Source organism: Cavia porcellus, unplaced genomic scaffold, assembly GCF_034190915.1.
Source record: "Cavia porcellus strain 051 isolate PalLab524CR breed Dunkin Hartley unplaced genomic scaffold, mCavPor4.1 scaffold_25, whole genome shotgun sequence".
In the NCBI taxonomy this organism is placed as follows: domain Eukaryota; kingdom Metazoa; phylum Chordata; class Mammalia; order Rodentia; family Caviidae; genus Cavia; species Cavia porcellus.
The window spans coordinates 19,175,941-19,196,539 of NW_026947508.1; the positions used below are offsets into that span (position 1 = coordinate 19,175,941).

The following is a 20,599-nucleotide window of genomic DNA, read 5'->3' on the forward strand; positions in this document are numbered from 1 at the left end:
TAATTAAAGCCAGCAGATGTGTAGAAATACGGAGTGGGTCATTCTGGCCAGTGTGGGTTGCGTTAAGACACTGCCTCAGTCGCTTGTTTGTGTAACTTGAAGGCGGCTTTCTGAAGCCTTTCATCCTTTAGCCCTAGCAGCCAGGTGATTTCTAGTGTCTCTGTTGCCAGCTTTGAGGGGCAGAGGCACCAACAAAGCCAAGGCTCTCGCTCTTCTCTGGATCTCATGGATTGCCACCGGGAGTCCACAGAAATGCACACAGATAGTTTTCTGGAATGCACGTGCATGTGACTCCTAGAGTGTTTGGCCAGCCTACCCAGGTGAAGTTCTGTCTGGAAATGGTCTGCCTGCTTTTCACAGAACTCGCTTCCTGGCAAAGCTTATGGCCCATAAGCCTTCAATCTCCCTTGTACAGTCAGGCTTTATGAAAGCATGAAGTGGCAGGGCCCGCTGAAGACTTTGAAAACTTCAGTGAAGTTGTAGTGCTTGCAGTGGGCTATACTCCAGTCACTCACCGAAGATAAGAGTTACAGACTTTAGGCACTGTGTCTCCCTACCTTTTCAGCTCCTTTACTGTCCTTTTCAAGTAAAAGATAACATTTGAATACTGCACTTTGTTTTACTACCTAATGTCCTTACATGTGCCCAAAGATGTTTTTCTACTTTGCTTGTCTAAGACTTAACATTTGAACTTCATTCTTTAGGTCAGTTAGGAGGCTACCCCTTACCAAAATGTATTTTTCTCGTACAATTAAGCATTCACTAGTCAACTAGTTACACAATAGCTTGCTTACTTGGGTAGGGCTGGGAGAAGGTGAGATACGTTAAGGTTTAGGGTGGTGAGAGGGATCCCCAGAATGACAGATCTGCTTTGAAGTCATCGGGGCCACTGACTGAGGATTTGAGAAAGTGCTGCAGGGACAGTCCCGACTCCCTGTGGATTGGATAATGTGCTAGAATTCAGGAGTAGCTTCCAAGTCTTCTTACAGGTGCGATCTTCGAAATTACCAGAAAAGTAACAAGAAAGGTTGCCTGTACCTAATAATGTGTAACAGTTTAGAATCTAGGTTTGTACAGTTGGGCAAAAATGAGCACACTGTTGTACCCTTAGATTCCAACTTTGCCATGACCCTTCTGTGCCCACAGTAGGAGTGCCTTGACCAGGCCTTTGTGAAGGAGGGACAGCAGATTACCCAAAGCTGAGCAGGTTGGAAGTGTGTTTGTTTCTTGGCTAAGCCTTACTCAAGGTTGGTTAAAAGTGCCAGGGAGGAGGGGGAGTCGGTGGGGGTGATGAGATTGTAACTCTTGCGGATAGTTTCTTTTTATTCCTTCGACTCCAGGGAGTGGAGCTTAACGGATAAACAGGGTCAGAGTTTGTGAGTGAATTATTTTCCGTCATTCATTTGATTCTTTTTACTGAAATTAGTTTCAAGGGTTATAAAGTATATTAATTCTGCCTGCCGGGTATAGTGGTGCATACCTGTAATTGCAGGACTTGGAAGGCTGAGGCAGGAGGGTTGTCATAAATTTGAGGCCAGTATGGGCCTGAACTGCATAATGAGACCTTGTTTCAAAGCAAAAACTATGTATATTTTACACACACACACACACACACACACACACACACACACACACAAAGTCCACCAAAAAATGTTATACACTTCAACAGTTTTCCATGCTAATACATATCTGGAAGCTTATGGTCACCACTTTAAGCACCTTTTGTAATTGTAGAGGCCAAAGGTAACTTGTAACATCTCATAATGTATCAATAAATTCAGTATTAAAATATTACACGTTTTTCTTTTGCTGATATATATATATGTTTAGTGGTATCTCTGTGTGTGTGTGTGAGTGTGTGGGTATATATATATATATATATATATATTTCTGATTTAGGTTTAGTAAAATTTTCTCAACACATTTGAAAATTTTGCATCTCTTTACACTGTGTAATCAGAATTTCTTAGTACTTCCGGTAATGAATTACATATCTGCATTTTACTGAGGAAGTATTGACCTTTAATACCAAAGGTTAAATTAAGTAGTAGCTATCTATTTAATAAATACCCCTAGCTTGAACTGACTTGATACAGTTTAGTTTACAGAGTTGTATAGTTCTTTCAAAACTTGAATCAGACATTTTTCTGATGAATAAATGTAAAATTTGAGCCATTGTCTTAGAAAATAGGGTTATATACTTATATCCATACAATGGAATACTGTTTCATTTGCTTATGAAAGTTTTCTAACAGTATCAGAAGGTGCTTCTCTGTATGTGGTACTGGCACCAATGTGAAATCTATTTACACATAAGAGAAATTAGAAAAAAGGACATACAAGCTAGGTGTGGTGGTGCATACGTGGAATCCCAGCACTCAGGAGGATTGCTGTGAGTTCGAGGCCAGTGTGGGCTACATAGTGAGTATAAGGCCAGCCTGGACTATATAGGGAGACCCTCTCTTCAAAAAGGAAAAAAAAAAAGGCTTACAGAAAAGAAGCATATCAAATACAAGTAGTGAGTGGTTCTGTTGGATGAGATTATGAGTTATTTACATTTTTATTCTTTTGTGTTCTATTTTTGGTATTAACTGAGTATCATTCTGGTTATAAAAAATCCATTATGAGGTTGTAAATCATTTTATGCACATCTTATTAAAGATTTTAAACATATAATAGGGCCTCACGGTTAATTAATGCTTTCTGTAGAGAGACAGTGGAAAATTAGCCATTATAGATTTTAAAAAATATTGAGGATTTTGTCACTTAGCACTTGATGTGGTTGTATATGACAGTGGGCATTGTTCCTATAGACGTGTGTTTCTTAAACTGGGAATGCTGGTGTTAGCTCATAGGTTTGCTGCACCAGTTCGGAAAACAGTAACTCAGAGCTTTATGAAGCTGATGACACCAGGTGGGAAAGTCTTAAGCCATTTTAGTTCAATGACTTGTGAGCATAAACTCTAAAACAAAACAAAGCAAAAATACATTTTTCTTGTTGTACTATAACGTATTTGTACAGCAGTGCACAAGCCTTAAGTGTATAATTTATGCATATTCTTGAAGTGAACATACTCTTAAAACCTTTTTACTTTTTGTCACATAACATTGGTGTTTGCTTTTGATAAAGTTTTCATAGAGTTCTGCATTAAGAAACATTGTTTAGTGTGATGTGGTCTCCAGAAGTTATGTTTTGATTATTTCAGTCTTGTAACTGTACTAGCTCTTTGGATTTTTTGCTATTTTCAAAGAACTCTATAAAGTTTCACTCAAAATATTGTTATCCCTAACTTGTAGTAGGAAAATAGTTTTTTTTAATGAAAGAAAACAATGATTACAAAGTTATTGACATGTAGCCTCTGTGGAATCTAATTTTACTTTCATTCCCAACCGCAGCATATGTTTTGCCTCAGGCTGGTTGTGTGGAACTTGATTCCTGTGCATCTACATAAGATATAACTCAGTTTGCTAATCAGAAGAAGCAAATCAGCAGCTGTCTGTTAAATGTGCCAGGCCTAGAAATCCTGGACCAACCCGGGAGGAATGTAAGAGAGCATTAGCCTCAGAGGAGGGAACAGGCCTGGCTCACAGGCCTTGCTGGGGTCACAGAGTTGGTATTAGGACCCTGCCCCCATCCCGTTACTGATCATTGTAAATCCCCATTCTCATCTAAAAACTCACCTTTTCTCCAGAAGATGGGACGCTCTGTGAAGCTGACATCTCCAGAAAGATAAATTACCTATCATGTTTTCAGCCAGACATGGAGATAGCCTGACAGCATTGCCTGTTTTGGAATATATCCCTTGGGTTACCCAGGTGAATGAGAGACAGTGTGGCAGAGGTACAGATGCCAGCCTGTAATTGTTTGGAGCATTGCTGAGAGTACACTGAACTGGAGTAACCCTGGCGATAGGAACAGTGTGGTGTGATGTTGACTTGTGACCCTTCCCTAGGGATTGAACTGTGTCCAGAGGCCACAGTGCTGGAACACAAGGTTTCTAGGCTGTGTTCTCAGGTGCTGAACAGGCAACTGGTGACTGCCACCTGTAAATGACTATCAGTATTTCATGATTTGTGATTTTCCAGGTTTTTAAAAGCTCCCTAGTAGTAGATAGAGAAATAAAGCTGCTCTTTGATTTTCTAAGGGAGGTCAGGCAACATTATTGAGTAAGCATTGTTCATTGTGGGTATGCCCTGAGGATCTGTGTTATTTACTGAGCATCTATATGGACTTAATCTATGCAGCTGACGCTTCCAAAGGAAGGCTGTAAGTGTTCTCCAGAAATCTTGGTCCTTTTAGTATGTTGGATGAGTGTCATGCACAAAAGTTTTGTCAGAGGCTAGGATGTGGTTTAGCAGATCCTGTGCTTAGCGTAGGTGAGGGCCTGGGTCCAGTACCCCAGCACCAAAACAAAGTTCCACCAGAGCGAACTGACTTCAAGCTTCCTGTGAGTTGGTATCCCGATGGAAAAAGTGTCTTCTCAGTGTGGCAGCACACATCCTTGGAATGACCTTCAACACTGCTGTCCAGATCCTGACCAGATCCGGCTGTCCAGACTCTTCCCTAAGCCTTCCTTAGAGGTCAGATTGAGCACTTGCCTTCAAGTACGTGACGGTGCCTGATGCTAAGTATTTGGCTGTCGTCCCTCTGCCTCCTTTAGAATGTTCCCGTTTACCCTTCTTTTCCAGATCTTGTCCAGCTCAGGGCCGGACTCAGTTCCCATGCTCTGTGCAGCACCTTTCCTAGTCTTCTCTCCAGAGTGCTTAACAGGTTTGCCTGTCTCGTGCTATCAGCGATACAGCTGCAGTGTGGCCTAGTGTGGAGAGAATCAACTCTGGGCCTATTTCCTGGGAGATCTTGGACTATTAAGATTTTTCCAACCTGGATTTCTTCACGTGGAAAAAAAGAAGAAGAATTGTACTTTTGCTCATAGTCATAAGATCAAAGTGTGCCTGGCACCATTTTCATTAAGTAGTAGTTATTATTCCTTCTAACATGTATTAAATCATAGCTTTCCCTGTGTCATTGTTTAATCATTTTAATTACCTATTTTGGGGGGCCCTCAGTGAAACTGTGAAATCTCATGGAGACAGGAATGTGATTTTGTACTTTTTCTTGATCCTTTACTATTTAGGCATGTAAGTCCCCTGTGCACACATTATAATGAAACTATTATTTTAGTAAAGAAAATAGATTGGACTGGGGAAATAACTCAGTGATTTATCACATGCCTCTTGTGTATGAAGTCTTGGGTTCAATCCTTAGCAAAAGAAGAAAAAATGTAAATGAAACAGGAAATAAGGAATGAGATAAGCTTTAGTGTACAGATGACTTACTTACTTTTCTCATTGCTGAAACAAAATACTCAATGCCTAAAGTTAAGGGAGGAAAGGTTTATTTGGTTCACAGTTTATAGAGGTTTCAGTGCACAGTTGGCTAGCTCCAAGGCAGAGTGGCATGACAGATATCCAAGAGGACAAACAGTTCACGGCAAGCAGAAAGTAGCCAAGTAAACAAGGACCAACCACAGCTCTTTCTATTCCTTATATTTTATCCAGGCAGCTTAGGGTGGTAGCACACCCTTACTCAGATGCTTTTGATCCTAGCATTGTGCCATGAATCGAGTCACCCACACTAGATCCAGCCACCTCTAAAAAGCCCCACCTATGCCTGCATGCTTTGGGGGGACAGCTAATCCCAAGCCATAACGCAGATGGAGTCTTATGATTCTTAGAGCGTGTAATTCATTCCTTTTTCATTATTGTTGAGCCTAATGAGTTGTTCTGCCACAATCCCCAAAAGTGTGAACATTATTTAGCAAGGAAGCAATTTCAGGAAATTGATGCAGACACTTTTCTTGTAGGCCCATGGTGGAAGGGAATCTCAGACAGTACAGTGTGATCTGTCAGAGTATCTCAAAGCAGGACATGGTAGGTCATGAGCTAGTTCGTTGTTTTCATTTCTTTCCCATCCTGGCAGGCATGTCACCATTGAGGTGCGGACCTTAGTCATCAGCTATTCTCTGCCTTCCCCTCCTTTGTTAGCAGCTCAGCTATTCACAAGCATCACTTTCATTCGTTAGTGACCTTTGAGGGAAATCAAAGTCACACCCCATGGGAAGAGTTAGGGACTCGGGTGAAACCATAGAATAAAACTAAGCAGATTGCAGACAGGAGTCCACTGGGGCCTTTGCCATCCGCCCAGCTGTCGGGGACCTCAGCCAGGGTTCCTCACTGGGCCCCAGGGCAGCCCTTTCTGAGATAAAAATGCTGCATTTCTCTTTCTCCTAGGCTGGAACAAGACATTAAAAAGTTAAAGGCTGACCTGCAAGCCAGCAGGCAAGTGGAACAGGAGCTCCGCAGTCAGATCAGCTCCCTCTCCAGCACTGAACGAGGGATCCGCTCAGAAATGGGCCAGCTCCGGCAGGAGAACGAGCTGCTGCAGAACAAGTACGTGCACCTCATGGGCCTCACTGCCTCGCTGTTCCTTGCACTTTGAGGGTTTGGAGCACAAGATAAATGGTGACAAAGAGACTTAATCAGAGACGTTTTCAAAGCAAATATTTCAAATAATTTAATACCAGATTTAAAAAAAATTACTTCAAGGCAACAAATAGTTATTAGTGGGGGCTGGGGATTTAGCTCAGCGGCATAAGCGCCTGCCTTGCAAGCAGGCAGTCGTGAGTTCGATCCCTGGTACCGATAAAAACGAAAAAGACCCCCCCCAAAAAAATAGTTATTAGTGATTGTTGAGTTTTTATGATAGGTGAAGCTGATAAGCAGTTTTGCTACAATTTGAAAATCTTTTTCCTTTGCCGGAAAGTGTCCAGATGATTAGACTATATTTACTAGAACTAAAATGTGACATTGAACTTTGAAGAACAAGGCAGTAAGCCAGCTTGTCTAGGTGAATTCTTTTAAGCTTTCTATTAATTCATTCTAGAATACTTGTTGGTCCAGTGGCCAATGCGTGTTGGTCATAATGATATAAGCTCTAGGCTTTGTCCGTTGAGAGAGTTGTTCCATATTTGTAAGCGGTGTAACCCCAAAGCTAGAGTATTACAAGCAAAAGCTTCTCCACTGCTTCTGAACAGCATTGTTCTAGCCTTGATAAATACTGTAATGAGTGTGTTGATGATAAGCTCCCCTCACACTGATGTGTAAAGCTGTGCGGGCCTCTTAGAATTCATTTGGGGACAGCGAGAGCCCTTCTGGGAACTGGAAAGGAAAGGCTGTGGCATGATTGCATTCAGGAAAAGGAAGGCCTCTCCCTTCTCCCCGTTTCACTTTTGGTGAGACTAGTCTAACCAGTGATTCTTTTACCTCACTGAAGTTCCTGTAAGGTACGCTGAGGCACCAGTTAGTCCTGTCATTGTGTCGCTGTTAGAACCTCTTCTGTCCTACATTCTGAACTGCCTGTTGCAGATCACTTCGCTTAACAGAGCAGAGGGTAGGTCTGACCCCAGGGTCTTACTGATGTTCAGGACTTACTAAATAATGACAGTATGTTTTCTGTGGGCACACTGATGGTTGATACTCATGGTGTACTGTTCAGACCTCCTGTTTCCTTGACTGTAAAGTGATAAAAAAGAGGGAAACCATGTTTTCCAAGGGTTTTATAGTATTTCTAATTGTAAGGCTTTGTATGACAACTCTTTCCATATAGGTTACATAATGCTGTGCAAATGAAACAAAAAGACAAGCAGAATATCAGCCAGCTGGAGAAAAAGCTAAAAGCTGAGCAAGAAGCCCGAAGTTTTGTAGAAAAGCAGTTAATGGAGGAGAAAAAAAGGAAGAAGTTAGAAGAAGCCACTGCTGCCCGAGCTGTTGCATTTGCTGCTGCATCTAGGTATGTCCATGTCACCTCAGTGTTACCCAGGATTGGTGTTTCCTTCCTGAGACGGATACGGGGGTTTGATGCCTTGGGAACCCAGGATCGGACAGACAACCATCACTTGCAGATGGCTTGCTTTAGGTAATGCTTTGTTAGCTGGTTTCTATTCCATGTTTGCCAGCTTGTCTTACGATTTCATCCCTCAGTGGCCTCACCTAGAAAGCGAGGTGCGAGTAGTCAGTGTTGCTTAGAGAAGGTTTCCAGTCATCTTTAGTGAGCCTGATGATCACTAAGTGCGTTGGGAGATTCCATCTGGAATCTTGCTTTCATTTATAGGGCTGTGATTGTTCTTTATTTTTATGGCAGGGAGGAGGTACTGGGAATTGAACTCAAGATGTCACATTTGCCAGGCAGGCACTGTGTCACTGAGCTAAATCTCCAACCTCCATGTTCTCCATTCTTTAAGTGTGTGTGTTTCCGAATTTTTAATCTTAAAAGGTAAGAAAGGCAGCACCTTAGTTACCCAAGTACTATATTATGTACTGATTAATTCAGGACTTTGCTGGGTATCAGCATACCGCCAAGTGAGGTGAAAAATTAGTGTCTAAAAGATACAATTGAGTGGTGAAAATTATGGGCTACATCCTATACCATCCTGGATGTAGGTATTCCACAAATTGATCTGTAACTGCCATCTGAATGCCAATAAGGAAAGAAAATAGTGCAGACCTTTTTTTTTTCAGTTTACTTTACCACTTCTCTCCTCTTCCTCCCTCTCCCTCCTCCTCTTCCCACTCTCACTTCCTCTTCTTTCTCCCCTTCTCCTCCTCCTTCCTCTTCCTCCTCCTCCACTTTCAGCTAGTGAAGTCTATTTGCATGGTTGGGATCAGTTATGGATTCACAGATGCAAAGTGAGGACAGATTATCTCATGTTCATTTGTTTCCTAATTTGTATCTGTGTGGTATAACTCAACTGTATGTTTTCCTAGAGTTTTGCTTTATTGTATTGAACAGATAATTTAGTTGCCAACCTCTGGCATGTTCATAGGTTTCTTTGGGATTCTGGCATTTGCAGAGTAACTGGTGAATCATTGTTTCACCTTTTAGGAAATAACAGTGAGTGCCAAGAACTCTTCCCCTGGTGTGATCGGGCCTCTTCCTACCCCTCAGACTCTAGACTTTGGGTGGCTGAACTTTGTGTTTTATCTGTATCTAGATAGACTCACAGGCATTTGGTTCACCAGACAGGATCCAGAGAGGTCCCCTAAAGAGAGATAGGACCTCAGCTCACCCCACTCATGGAGTAGGTTGTAAGTCTGCTGTCTTATATCACAGAAGAGAATGTGGGATACATCAGTGAGAGGCACTAGAAAGGTTTATGAGGCAGAATTTTTTGTTTTTTGGTACCAGGAATTGAACTCAGGACCTTATTGGTCCAGGCAGGCATTTATGTCACTGAACTATATCTCCCTCCCCAGGGAGGCAGAATTTAATAGTACACACTTAGGAGCCAGGCGTGGTTAGTAGTTACATACCTGTAATCCCCGCACTTGGAAGGCTAAAGCGGGAGGATTGCTGGGAGTTGAAGGCTAGTCTTGGCTACACAGCCAGTGTAGCCAAGGCCAGGCTGAACTGTATAGCAAGACCTTGCCTCAGAAACATCAAAAAAACAAAAACAAAAAAAACCAACCAAACTAACAAAACAACAATGACAGTAAAAGTACATACTCAGCAGATTCTTAAGAAAGACATGCCTGGGGATTCGTAAGTGAACTTGATCTTGGGTGTGTCCCCAAAATGGGTGGTTTAGAATATATATTCCTACTGCCTGTCAGGTTTCTCATGCGGTACCCTAGGTTAGAACGTTACCACTTGGATGTGTTTGAAGTTGAGATGTGCTGTCTACTGATAGTGGGAGGGCGAGCACTTTAGGAAAAGCAGAGGGCCCAGAGCCCAATTTATAGGATTGTGGTATCTTTAAAGTCTTTAGGAATTTTTTAGAGTGAGTTTCCTAAAAGGGAAAAAGGATTTGTAACCTTGAGCAACTTTTTTTTAAAGGTTTGCAATATTTATTGTTGATCCATTAGTGCTAATCACAGAAAAAGGTTACGATTCCTGATTAAGAATGTTCTGCTGTCTCAGCCAGGGGTGTTTTTTAAGCTTGATGCGGTGATGTAATCTTGGCCGTGATAAAGTATCGTCTCGTGACCTCTGAGAGGTGAATGTGCTGCAGCTCATGTGCAGTTCCTTACAGTCCCAGCTCGGTCCTCCAGTGTCCCCTCCTGGAGTTGTACTTGATTTTATTAGCAGTCTTCATCTGAATCCACTGAGGAATGGGACGATTCTGCTTTTGCTTATCGTTTGATTCCAAAAGTCTCGTGAGAAGACACAGTTAGGCTCGGAGGCAGGAGCACACACTCGATGGCGGACAGAAGCAGAACAGCTTGAGTAACTTCTGTATCCTGTACTTTTTCTTAGAAGTACAATTTTAAAACTACGATTTCCCTTATCCCCTTTCTGCCTATTTTGATTGCTTCTGTTGTAGATTTTACTGAACAGGAATCCCGTGTGGCCTATACTCTTAACTCATTCAGCATCCATCCTTGTGAAAACCTTCCGTTGAGGAAGATACAGCAGTTCCTTTATCATATTGTTTCGTGTCTCTCATGCCTGAGATTGAGCCACTTGTTTTTTTATCTCCCCTGAATCCCTCTTGCTTCCGATTAAGCTTATTTGTTTTGGTCTTATCCTTGAGTAGTTTTTATTTGTTGTCCTTTAACGTGGAACGGTCTCTACCCACACGCCAGTCTCCCTTGGACCTTTGGTAGGCAGAGGATACTTTCTTCATCAGACTCTTCTGGAGCCTCAACACTAAATAGTCCAGCAGCTCTGGCCTGGCCACAACTCCTTGTCCTTTGGCTCATCCTTAGATTAGCCCTGAGAAGCAGCCTAAAGCTGCTTCCCTTCTTATTCTGTTTACTCCAAGCTCACAGCAGCTTTATGAAATTCTTAATATGTGGCCCCTCAAAAGTAGGAAAACAAGGGGTTTGTAAGTTTATTGCCCTCTGGTGGAGATGCTACTTATTAGTTCTGTCTTGCTGTACTCTGTCTCCATGGGCCTGGGGGGAAGCATGACGGATTGGGAAGTGGAAAACTGCAGTTCCTATCCCAGTCCTGTGACCTACAAGCTAGGAGGAGGTCTTGGACTAGTATTATATCTATATATCCTCTGTCTTCTTATCTGGAAAATAGGCAGATATTGTAAGGTAGTATGGGTAAAGTATCTGTCTTAGTCTCTTGACAGGTAGATATACATTAATAATTTTATATCATTGTTGAAATTATCAAATAATAGAATGAGCATGTAAGCCAAAAGCCAATGCTTTACAGACCCTGGAGGATATATACAGCAGATGATAGACAAATACTATGCTATTTTGAACATCTATGGATTTGGGAGTCTGCAGGAGCTCCTGCAGGAACCAGTTCTCCTTGGATACAAAGGAAAAACTGTAAACTTTTTTTTTTTTTTTTTTTGGTACCGAGAATCAAATCAGCAGGACCTCACACTTGACAAGCAGGTGCTGCCACTGAGCTAAATCCCTGGCCCGAGCTTTATGGTCTTTTAAATTCTTTTTCTTTTCTTTCTCAAAAGGGGAGAATGCACTGAAACCTTACGAAATCGAATCAGAGAACTAGAAGCAGAGGGCAAGAAGCTCACAATGGATATGAAGGTGAAAGAAGACCAGATCAGAGAACTAGAACTGAAAGTTCAGGTAATAAACACAAGATTCCTTCATTCTTAACTTTCTGTTAGCCTGGATTTGTTCTGTGCTACCATGTGATACAGACCAAATCCCATTGCATCAAAGAAATCTGTGTGTGACAAAAAGATTCCAGGCTCTAATCTTGTCCAGCTCATTTCAAGTCTAATGTAATGTAGCAGAGTCTGATACAAGTCAAAAATGTTGACAGTCTCTTAACATGTTTTACATCAGGACTTGGCTCACTGTAGATTTATATAACTTTTTCCGGTATGGGCCAGATTGGTGTCCTCTGAAACTCACACATCTCTCCTTAGTCCTAACCCTTAGTCCAGTGCCAAGAGCTGACCCCTGGACAGCTCTGAGGCCTAGAGACTGTGGTTCTGAGCTCTCTATGGAGAGGAAGACATGGATATGGAGACATGGATATGGACATAGCCATGTTATTTTAGCCTTTGTACCTTAGCCACAGATTTGGCATCAGCTTTTCAAAAATTTAAAATTAATTTTTGAATTAATTTAAAATTAGTGTCATGTATTACAAATTATAGTAATTTGAATTGTGTAGGACTGGTAAGAAATTACTGGCAAGTTAGTAGAATGTGTGGCCTGGAGGTGAAGCCTGAAGTGTGTGTTGAAGATGTCCTTAGGAAATACCAGTTTTGGTGAAGATGCTACATGGTAGGCCATATGCATTGCTGGTGGAAGTATAACATTCCAGAAAATGCTACCCTGAAAAGTATTTCCCTTTTTTGTGAATTTAGCATTAAGGTAAATATTTAAAGGTAAATATTTGAAGCGTTCACCAGTGACTAAGATACAGAGATGCTCGATGTATATAGTATAAAGGCAAACAATGGAAGCAATCTTTCTGATGAGAAATTTTTGTTTAAATTATAGTATATATACATGCAGGAATATCATTTGGCCATTAAAATTTTTTTCAGTCAAGTGTACTGTTGCACACATGTAAACCCAGCATTCTGCGGGCATTCTGAGGCAGAAAGATCACAAATTTAGGAACAGACTAGCCAACTTAGTGATTTAGTGAGACCTTGTCTTAAAAAAAATTTTTTTAATGGGATGGGGAATGGAACTGAGTATGTAGTTCAGTGTGAAGGCCCATATTCAACCCTAGTACAATCAAAAGACAAAAAAGGCAAAAGAACCCAAAAGTGTATTTATTTGCTATATTACCAGTATTATAAGTTATATTCTACAATTTACTTTACCAAAATAATGAATTTTTTTGGTGGTAGGGGGCCCTGCATGCTAGGCAAGTACTCTACCACTGAGCTGTATCCCTGGCCCAACTTGCAGTTTTTAGTGTAACTTAAGAGAATTATAGTAGATCTGACTACAGCATTATAGCTATGTTTGCAAGTGGCTAGCAAGGAAAGAGTTCTCTGTATTTCTGAATTAGGCTTTCAAGACAGTGTTTAAATTGGAGGCAGACTCCACTGTTACTTAGACATGTACCCGACACAGTCAAATGATTATACGCTAATGTTTCTCGTGTGTATCACCATATAAGTACATAAGCACTTCTCTAGTGAGTTCTAAACCCATGAATCATCACGATTCTAGTGATTATGTCATGAATAGTGGGATTTAACTTGTAATTTCAGGGTTATTTATAGACATCAGTGCCAAAACTGCCTTGTAGCATTGCTGTCTTGATGATATTGATAGGAGCTTCGGAAGTATAAGGAAAATGAAAAGGACACTGAGGTGTTAATGTCAGCCCTCTCCGCCATGCAAGACAAGACGCAGCACCTGGAGAACAGCCTGAGCGCAGAGACGAGAATCAAGCTGGACCTCTTTTCTGCATTGGGTGATGCAAAGCGACAGCTCGAGATTGCCCAGGGTAGGGGAGCAACGGGGCAGGTGTGGGTGCTGGAGGTAGTGGGGATTAAGAATACACAGAATTGGGCTGGGGGCTTAGCTCCGTGGCACAAGCACCTGCTTGGCAAGCGCAAGATCCTGAGTCCTATCCCCAGGACCAAATAAAACAAAAAACACAGGGTCAAAGAGAGCCCACCTCCCCTTAGAGCTCTGAACCAAGGGGCATTTGTTATTTTTTCAAGCAATTTGATAAGTCGCCGACATTGAAGTGAAGGACGCAGCACATTGATTCATGCTGCAGGATGTATTTTGAGACAAAAAGACATCAAGTGCAGGGCATGCAGAGAAAAGTGTGCATTTATTTCTACCTTCAAGGATCGCGGTGTTGAGGATGTGGAGAACTGCAGAACCATCAAAGGGTGCTGTGGTGGCAGTGTACATGGCCTGTGGGAACACAGGAGAGGACTCAGCCGGTCTAGTCAGCTGGAGAAGGCTGAGTCCTAGAAGACCTGAGACCTGGGCGATGAAGAAGCAGCATGGTGGGGGTTGAGGGTCAGCAGGCCTAGCTGAGGGCTTGACAGTAAGGTGAGCCTGGTTATTAGAAGCTGTAGCGGCTCTGCCCGGCTGGAGCAGTGGAAGTGAGTCTGGAGAGGAGGCCAGCCCCTGGCAGGTATTTACCAAGATCTGCTGCATAAAGACGTACTGTGTCGGGCAGGATCTACTGTGACAGTCCCTGAGGATTCAGGGATACAGCCCCGTGAGGACAAAGGATGCATGAGGCAGCGGGAATGACAGGTGGGCATTATTGTGATGGTAGCGATAAGGAGGGCCATGTGTGTCTGCTGCTTCCTTCTCATGGAGTCAGGCACACCCGAGCAGAAGCTGAGAGGAGGGAGTGAGGCAGGCAGAGGGAGCGGGAGGGAAGCGCTTCCCTCACAGGGAACACAAGTGTAAATAAAGCCCATGGCAGAAGCGGGCGTTGCAGCCTGCATATCACAGGGATAAGAACGGAAGCTGCCAGCCAGCCCGAAAGGGTTGCAGCTGTGGAAGGAACGTGGGTCTTTGAAGACACGGCCTGTAGAAAGCTTCTAAATAGCGGCATGGTGTGATGAAGCAGACAAACCTGGGTCTTAGTCAAGAAATTGAGTAGCCGCCTAATTGGCTGCTAGGAAACTTTCAGTTGGCCTAACACAGTGGTGGCAAACCTATGGCACACATGCTATTTCTATCATTGAAAACTCTGTTATTATATTTTTCTTTTAGTGCATGAGTTGGTTTTTCTAAACGAAAACCCCAGTATTCAAGTTTGATTGCCATGTTGGCACTTTGCAATAAATAATGGATTTTGGGTTGCAGTGTGGCTACTCGGTCTCTCCTTTTTTTTTTTTTTTTGTCTTTTTCCTTTTTATCGGTACCGGGGATCGAACTCACGACTGCCTGCTTGCAAGGCAGGCACTTATGCCACTAAGCTAAATCCCCAGCCCCGGCTACTCGGTCTCTATTGGATAGAAAAGAATATTTCAAAAGGGTCTTGCAGAGCAATCATATAGTATACTCAGATTTTATCTGTCAACATCTACATACTAGAAACTAAATTTACATTTATTAATCCACCTAAAATAACAGATATATTACATGTTAACATAACATGTTTTTTAAAAAATAACTATTTCCAAAGCAAAAATACATATAATGGGAAAAGCAGCATTGTTTTGCATTTAGAAAATAACCTTTAATTCTGGCTTAATGGAACCTGTTCTTGATTCTCTTCTGTTTCTACATTTGTACATTCCACTTAGAGTATAGAAGATTCTACTTAATGCTCATTACAGGATGAGTGTGAAAAAAGACATTGGCTTGATGTAATTATGAAAGTGGTCTAGATCCTATGGAAGGTTGACTGTACTTTGAAATTGCTGCATAAGGATGAGCTGAGGGAAAGATCTGCTGCTCTTAGGTAAAGGCCAGGTGCTAGAAAGGACAAAGGAGAGGTCAGGGAAGGCTTTGTGAAGGCGGCTTTGGAGGATGAACTTCAAGAGCCAAGAATACAGGAAGAAGACTGTTACTGAGGGCTGGTGTAAGATACTAGGAATACACAGGTGAGCTTGAGGGCTGGAGGTGACGTTGGAAACCCATGAATGAGACCGTACTAGAGAACGTACACCCTGGATTTTTCAGAGGAGTAGGATGATGTGTGCCCATTATTCCAGAAATCTTCGGTGGCAGTATGAGAGATGGATTTGAGAAATCAGATTGAAGGCAGAGAGGCCAGTTGGGAAGCTGTTAATGTCTTCTGTCTAAGAGTGGTGCAGGATGGCAAGTGTGTGTCCCAGCCTGGTGAGTTATGGAGAGTGGAGATACTGGAGAGATCAAGAAGCATCCAGTTTTTGAAACCAAGGGGAAAACAGCTTTAGGGTATGAAACATGAAAATGAATTTGGTCTTCGATGTTTTGATTTGTGGTACACCCCAAATACCCAGAGAAGAGACACTGGTCAGCCAAACCCCCTGAGGGCAAAAGGTGGGGCTTAGAATTTGTAAGAAGTTAGTGTTTCCACAGGACTGGCTTGGGTGACCCAAATGATTGCGCTAGAGAGAGGGGTTGAGCATCAGGTGTACTTCCTGTGGACTCAGCGAGGGGCATTTAACAAGAAACTTCCTGGGAATTCTGCTTTAAAGCTCAACTTCTGCCCCAACATTGGCCTTTTTGCCTCTCTGGCTCAGCTTCCTGAACAGTGGTGACCCTTGTGCTTCATTCCTGCCTACTTGGGTTGAAATACTCCCCCTGGAGTGAAGCAGCACTCTCAGCAGACAAAGGAAGTTTGGCTCTCAGCACACGCCCAGGAATCTTCAGGTGTAAGGAAGATCTTTTCCAGAGCTCTTGAGATATTTGCATGTTCCTGATTAAAGGAAGCAGATTTAAGTCTGCGTGGGAAAAGGCACAGTGGTTCTTGTGTCAGATGCCCTTAGGTATTTTATTCATCTGAAACTTTCTTTGTTCAAAGGGAAAGAGGATGTTTGAAGCTCAAGGCTTAGGGGACCTGAAGGAAGAGAGGGAGCAGGTCCTTTCTCCTGCTCTTTGCTGCTGCTTCCCCATCGCCTCCCTCCTCCATCCTGCCAGAATATTCTAAAAACCCAACTTGGTGATTCAAATGTAGCCCTTTGGTGCTTTTCCCTTCCTTTCTGTATCATTTGTGTCTCCTACTCACAAAATGACTTTCATCTCTACTATATCCTTTTAAAATATATGCCACCCAACTCTTTCACATTCCAAATAAACTGTCATCTTCTGTAGGACCCACGAGCTGTCTCAAAATAAGGGCACTCACATGGAGCCTCTTTCTTTTTACTCCTAAGTGTTCTTTGCTCTCAGATACCAGGAGCCACATAGCATGACAGAAGTTGCCTGGGCCTGGGAACAGAGTGATCTCAGGTTTAAATCCTGCTCTGCCTCTTATGATGAGATGATTTTAACCAGACACAGAACTTGTGGTGCCTCCTATGGCCTAGACACTCAAGAGATAGCAGCAGAGGGAGAAAAGGAGACACAGTCCGTCCCTTCATGGAGCTCATGATCCAGCAAGGCGAGGATGGACACAGATCATTACCCAAAGGCTGTGTGGATGAATGCTGTGGGTGAGAGTCCAGACTCTGCATCCAGGCTGCATGGATCAAACCCGGGCTGTGTCTCTGCTGTGAACCTTGAGCAAGTCACTTAACCGCTCAGTTTCTTCACTGTAAAATCGATGATGATAATTCTCTTAGGGTTGTAGAGAGAAAAACATTATATGTAAGCACGTAGAACATGCGTGGTGCTTGTGGAGCCTTATGTGTTAGTCATTGTCCTTGTTACAAAAAATAAGGGACAGAAAGAAGAGCTCAGGGTGTTTCAAGAATCTAAGAGTTAAGGGAGTTGATTTAGTTGGAAAGGTCAAGGAAAGCTTTGCTGAGGAAGTGAAAACAACCCTCAGGAGTTAGAGGGGGCCAAGCATGGTGGACCATGCCCCTAATCCCAGCATTCAGGAGGCTGAGGCAGGAGGTCACTGCTAGTTGGAGACCAGCCTGGGCTAGATAGTAGGTTCAAGACCAGCCTGAACTACCTGAACTATGTCCTGGGAACTTATCTTTAAAAAAGTTAGTGGGGGGCAGCAGGAAAAGCCCAGACAGGGAAGGCAAGAGAAGGGAAGGAACCCCGAGGCCTTGGAGCTTCTTGAGTCAACAAGCCCTTGTGCAGTGAGGGAGAGAGTTCTGGTCAGCTGAGTAGGCTAATGCCATGGCCAGCGCTGCCATCTGGGCAGTCAGTGGTGAGGCGCTGTGCTAAGAGGCAGGGGAGAGCGATGTGGGTCACTTGAAAGTCCTGCCAGGGCATCTCCTGCTTTGTGTGAGAGAACCCCGTGTGACTGATTCTCGGGCCTCGGTCCTGTGTTCCTGGGTCTGATACTCAGAGAGAGCCCTCCTCCCAGGAAGGAACTCCAGCTGGGGAGGTGGAGCACCAGTTCAAAGCCGGCACCCTCTGGAAACTGACCTTGTGCTGTAGTCACGCCTACATGAACAGAATCTCTTTTTACCTCGTAGGCCAAAGTGAGCTATGGCCCACAGTCCAGTCTGGCCTGCCACCTGTTCTTGCGCTACCATGGGCTAAGCAAGAGTGGTCTTTATACTTTTCTGCAGCTGGGATGGGGGAGAACTGATAGAGAAAGTGACCCACAGTGCCTAAAGTACTATTTGGCCTTTTACAGGAAGTTTGCCTGTCCTTATAAGCCCCACCGTGGTTCCCACTGAACTAAATCCACCTTGGCCCAAGAAAGCGATATATTGTGTGAGCCCTCGCTCCTCACTAATGACCATCTTTGATCTTCCAGGACAAATCCTTCAAAAAGACCAGGAAATCAAGGACCTAAAACAGAAGATAGCCGAAGTCATGGCCGTCATGCCCAGTATAACGTACAGTGCTGCCACCAGCCCCCTGAGCCCTGTTTCCCCCCACTACTCTTCCAAATTTGTGGAGACCAGCCCCTCTGGACTTGATCCCAATGCCTCTGTCTACCAGCCCCTGAAGAAATGAAGGCCAGCTGTGTGTTTGCCCAACCATTTGGTTTACCAAAAGGCCTCACAAAGCAGCGTCTCTGGCAGTCAAGATAAAAAAGTTTATATTGTATTTTGTGGGACTGTATATGTTGTCATTTTTAAAAAGGGGGGAGATAACATCCAAATCTGATTAGAACTGCCCATCAGTTCTTGTAAATTTTTTAGAAGACCTCACAGAACTTTGCAGTTTATTTTTCTCGGCCAACACATTAAAACCATTCTTGGATTTCAAGTAGCCAATTCTGCCTTTCATGTATTCTTCTATTAGTTTCCTCTTGAAGGAAAAAAAAGCAAGTTTTGCTTTTCAACCTCTTGCTTTCTTCTTAAATAAGTGGGCAAAAACTCTACATTGGATTTAAGTGGGATGATAATGAAAACTTAGTTTTTAGTGTAAAAGGGTTAAAATCACCTAACAGCTTTGATTATAGCTGCCTTAAAGAAGATGATTGTTGATATTACAGAAAGCAAAAATTGATTACCCCTTCAAGGACCAAACCAATTCCAGGAACGGCATCTAGGCTGAGGAGAGACTTAAGTGATGAGACTAGCTGTGAGAGCGTCCCAGGGAGTGTGTGACACGTTCATATTCCCATCGTGTGGTTAGTCCTAGAAAATGGCTGGCAGCAGTCTGTTTCACAGTGCCTTGGGAAAAGACGTTTCAAGAGGAAACTTATTTTTAAACTGTTTTCCCCTGTCACTCGTCTGTCTTCTCTCTGTGTCAAGCTCATGTGGATCCTGCTGTAGAACTGGTGGGTAGCTGGGCTGTTCTTACCTCCACGCCGCCTCTTCCATTTCTTTGGGTAGAAAATACCAGAAGACGTCCGGGGCTTGCCACAGCAGGCGCCCTGGGGAGGAAGCTGGGTGGTGTTCATGGCCAGGAGACCGTAACAGGCTAATCAGAGGTGTGGTCTAGGTTTTTCCCCTTTCATTTCATTTAACTGGGCTTTTTCCACTTTTCGTCGTCCTCTGTTTGACAGTTTGAAAGAGGCTTGACCCTTCTTCAGCTCTTGTGCCAAGCAGGTGGTATTTTTGTTTGTTTGTTTTTTCATTTTAGTTTGTTTTTTAAAAGACTTTTAAACTCAAAACTGCACAAAGATACTTGTTTCAACTGTGTAGTATACATTGGTAGGTGTGTTTGCACAGGAAACTTTCTGGAAGTATTTAAAAATCAGGGTAGGGTGGGGGGAGGGACTGGGAGAGAGGGCAAAGCAAAATTGAAATTAGGAAAAATTAAAGTAGTTTGGTTTTGCTTCCTTGCCACAGGTTCTGGAAGGATATAGTTCTAAAATTTCCTGTTAATTGGCATGTATGTCTTCATTTAAAGCAAATTAAGTAGGACAAGTCAGTAAAATAGCAGCATTAAAAAGAATCATCCTTTTAATCACAGGTCTTATTTTGGAATTAAAAAGAGAAACTTCTAGCTTTAGCCAGGCGTGCATGTTGCTGCCATTTGCATTTTTGAATCATCCTGTGTAACTGTCACCATGAAAATGTTACTCCGAATTGTCAGATTTTTTCATCTTTGTGCAAAAACATGGAAAATTGTCACTGACTTTGTGTTGAGGTTCCCCCCATTTTGCTGCCTTTGGGACACTATTTTTGTTAAAAACGTGGTCTTGGCTGCATTCTTTTTTTTTCCCCTGTGGGGTTCAAAAGAATAAACATTTTCTTACTGATAAAACTAGTTTTCTGCCTTTTTAACTTCCAGAGGGCACAGCAAGGTAGATAGTTGTGAGTGGGGCTGAGTGGTTACTGCCTTGTCTCCCCACCAGATAGCAGAGTCCCCGCAGCACGTCCTGGGCAGGGAGCAGACACGGGTTTGGAAGATGCCCTCCAGGATCTCCGGTTGGCTTGCTGTCTGTCCTGACTTAAGACGCATCTGTTTTCATTCACACCCTCCCCACCACCCTCCACCTTCTCTAGCATCTGGTTAGAGCCAAAGCTATCTTACTTTCTGGTGTAGCCCTTCTTTCCCAAAACAGTGTTGGGTGGGGCTGGGAGGTAGTTGGTAAGATCTTGAAAGCAAGTTTTCTTTGCTGTATCTTGCCCTCTCTCATTTTTCCAGAATC

At 43.0% G+C, this 20,599-nt stretch overlaps 1 protein-coding gene and 1 pseudogene across 2 annotated transcripts in view; one reads left to right on the forward strand and one right to left on the reverse strand.

The window, feature by feature from the left end:
- The window catches only part of Maco1 (macoilin 1), a 59,282-nt gene extending 40,512 nt beyond the window's left edge, over nt 1-18,770 (forward strand). Inside the window, exons 7-11 of one of the 2 annotated variants that reach the window (XM_003471320.5) lie at nt 6,292-6,450; nt 7,667-7,849; nt 11,490-11,610; nt 13,291-13,465; nt 18,305-18,770. In XM_003471320.5, coding sequence (XP_003471368.1) covers nt 6,292-6,450; nt 7,667-7,849; nt 11,490-11,610; nt 13,291-13,465; nt 18,305-18,507 — 841 coding nt within the window. In that variant the 3' untranslated portion in view covers nt 18,508-18,770. Of the gene's footprint in view, nt 1-6,291; nt 6,451-7,666; nt 7,850-11,489; nt 11,611-13,226; nt 13,466-18,304 lie in introns of those variants that run through there. The other variant, XM_063235790.1, reaches the window with a different exon arrangement.
- LOC106027947 (large ribosomal subunit protein eL39-like) lies at nt 9,955-10,967 on the reverse strand (annotated as a pseudogene).
- Nucleotides 18,771-20,599: the final 1,829 nt, after the last annotated feature.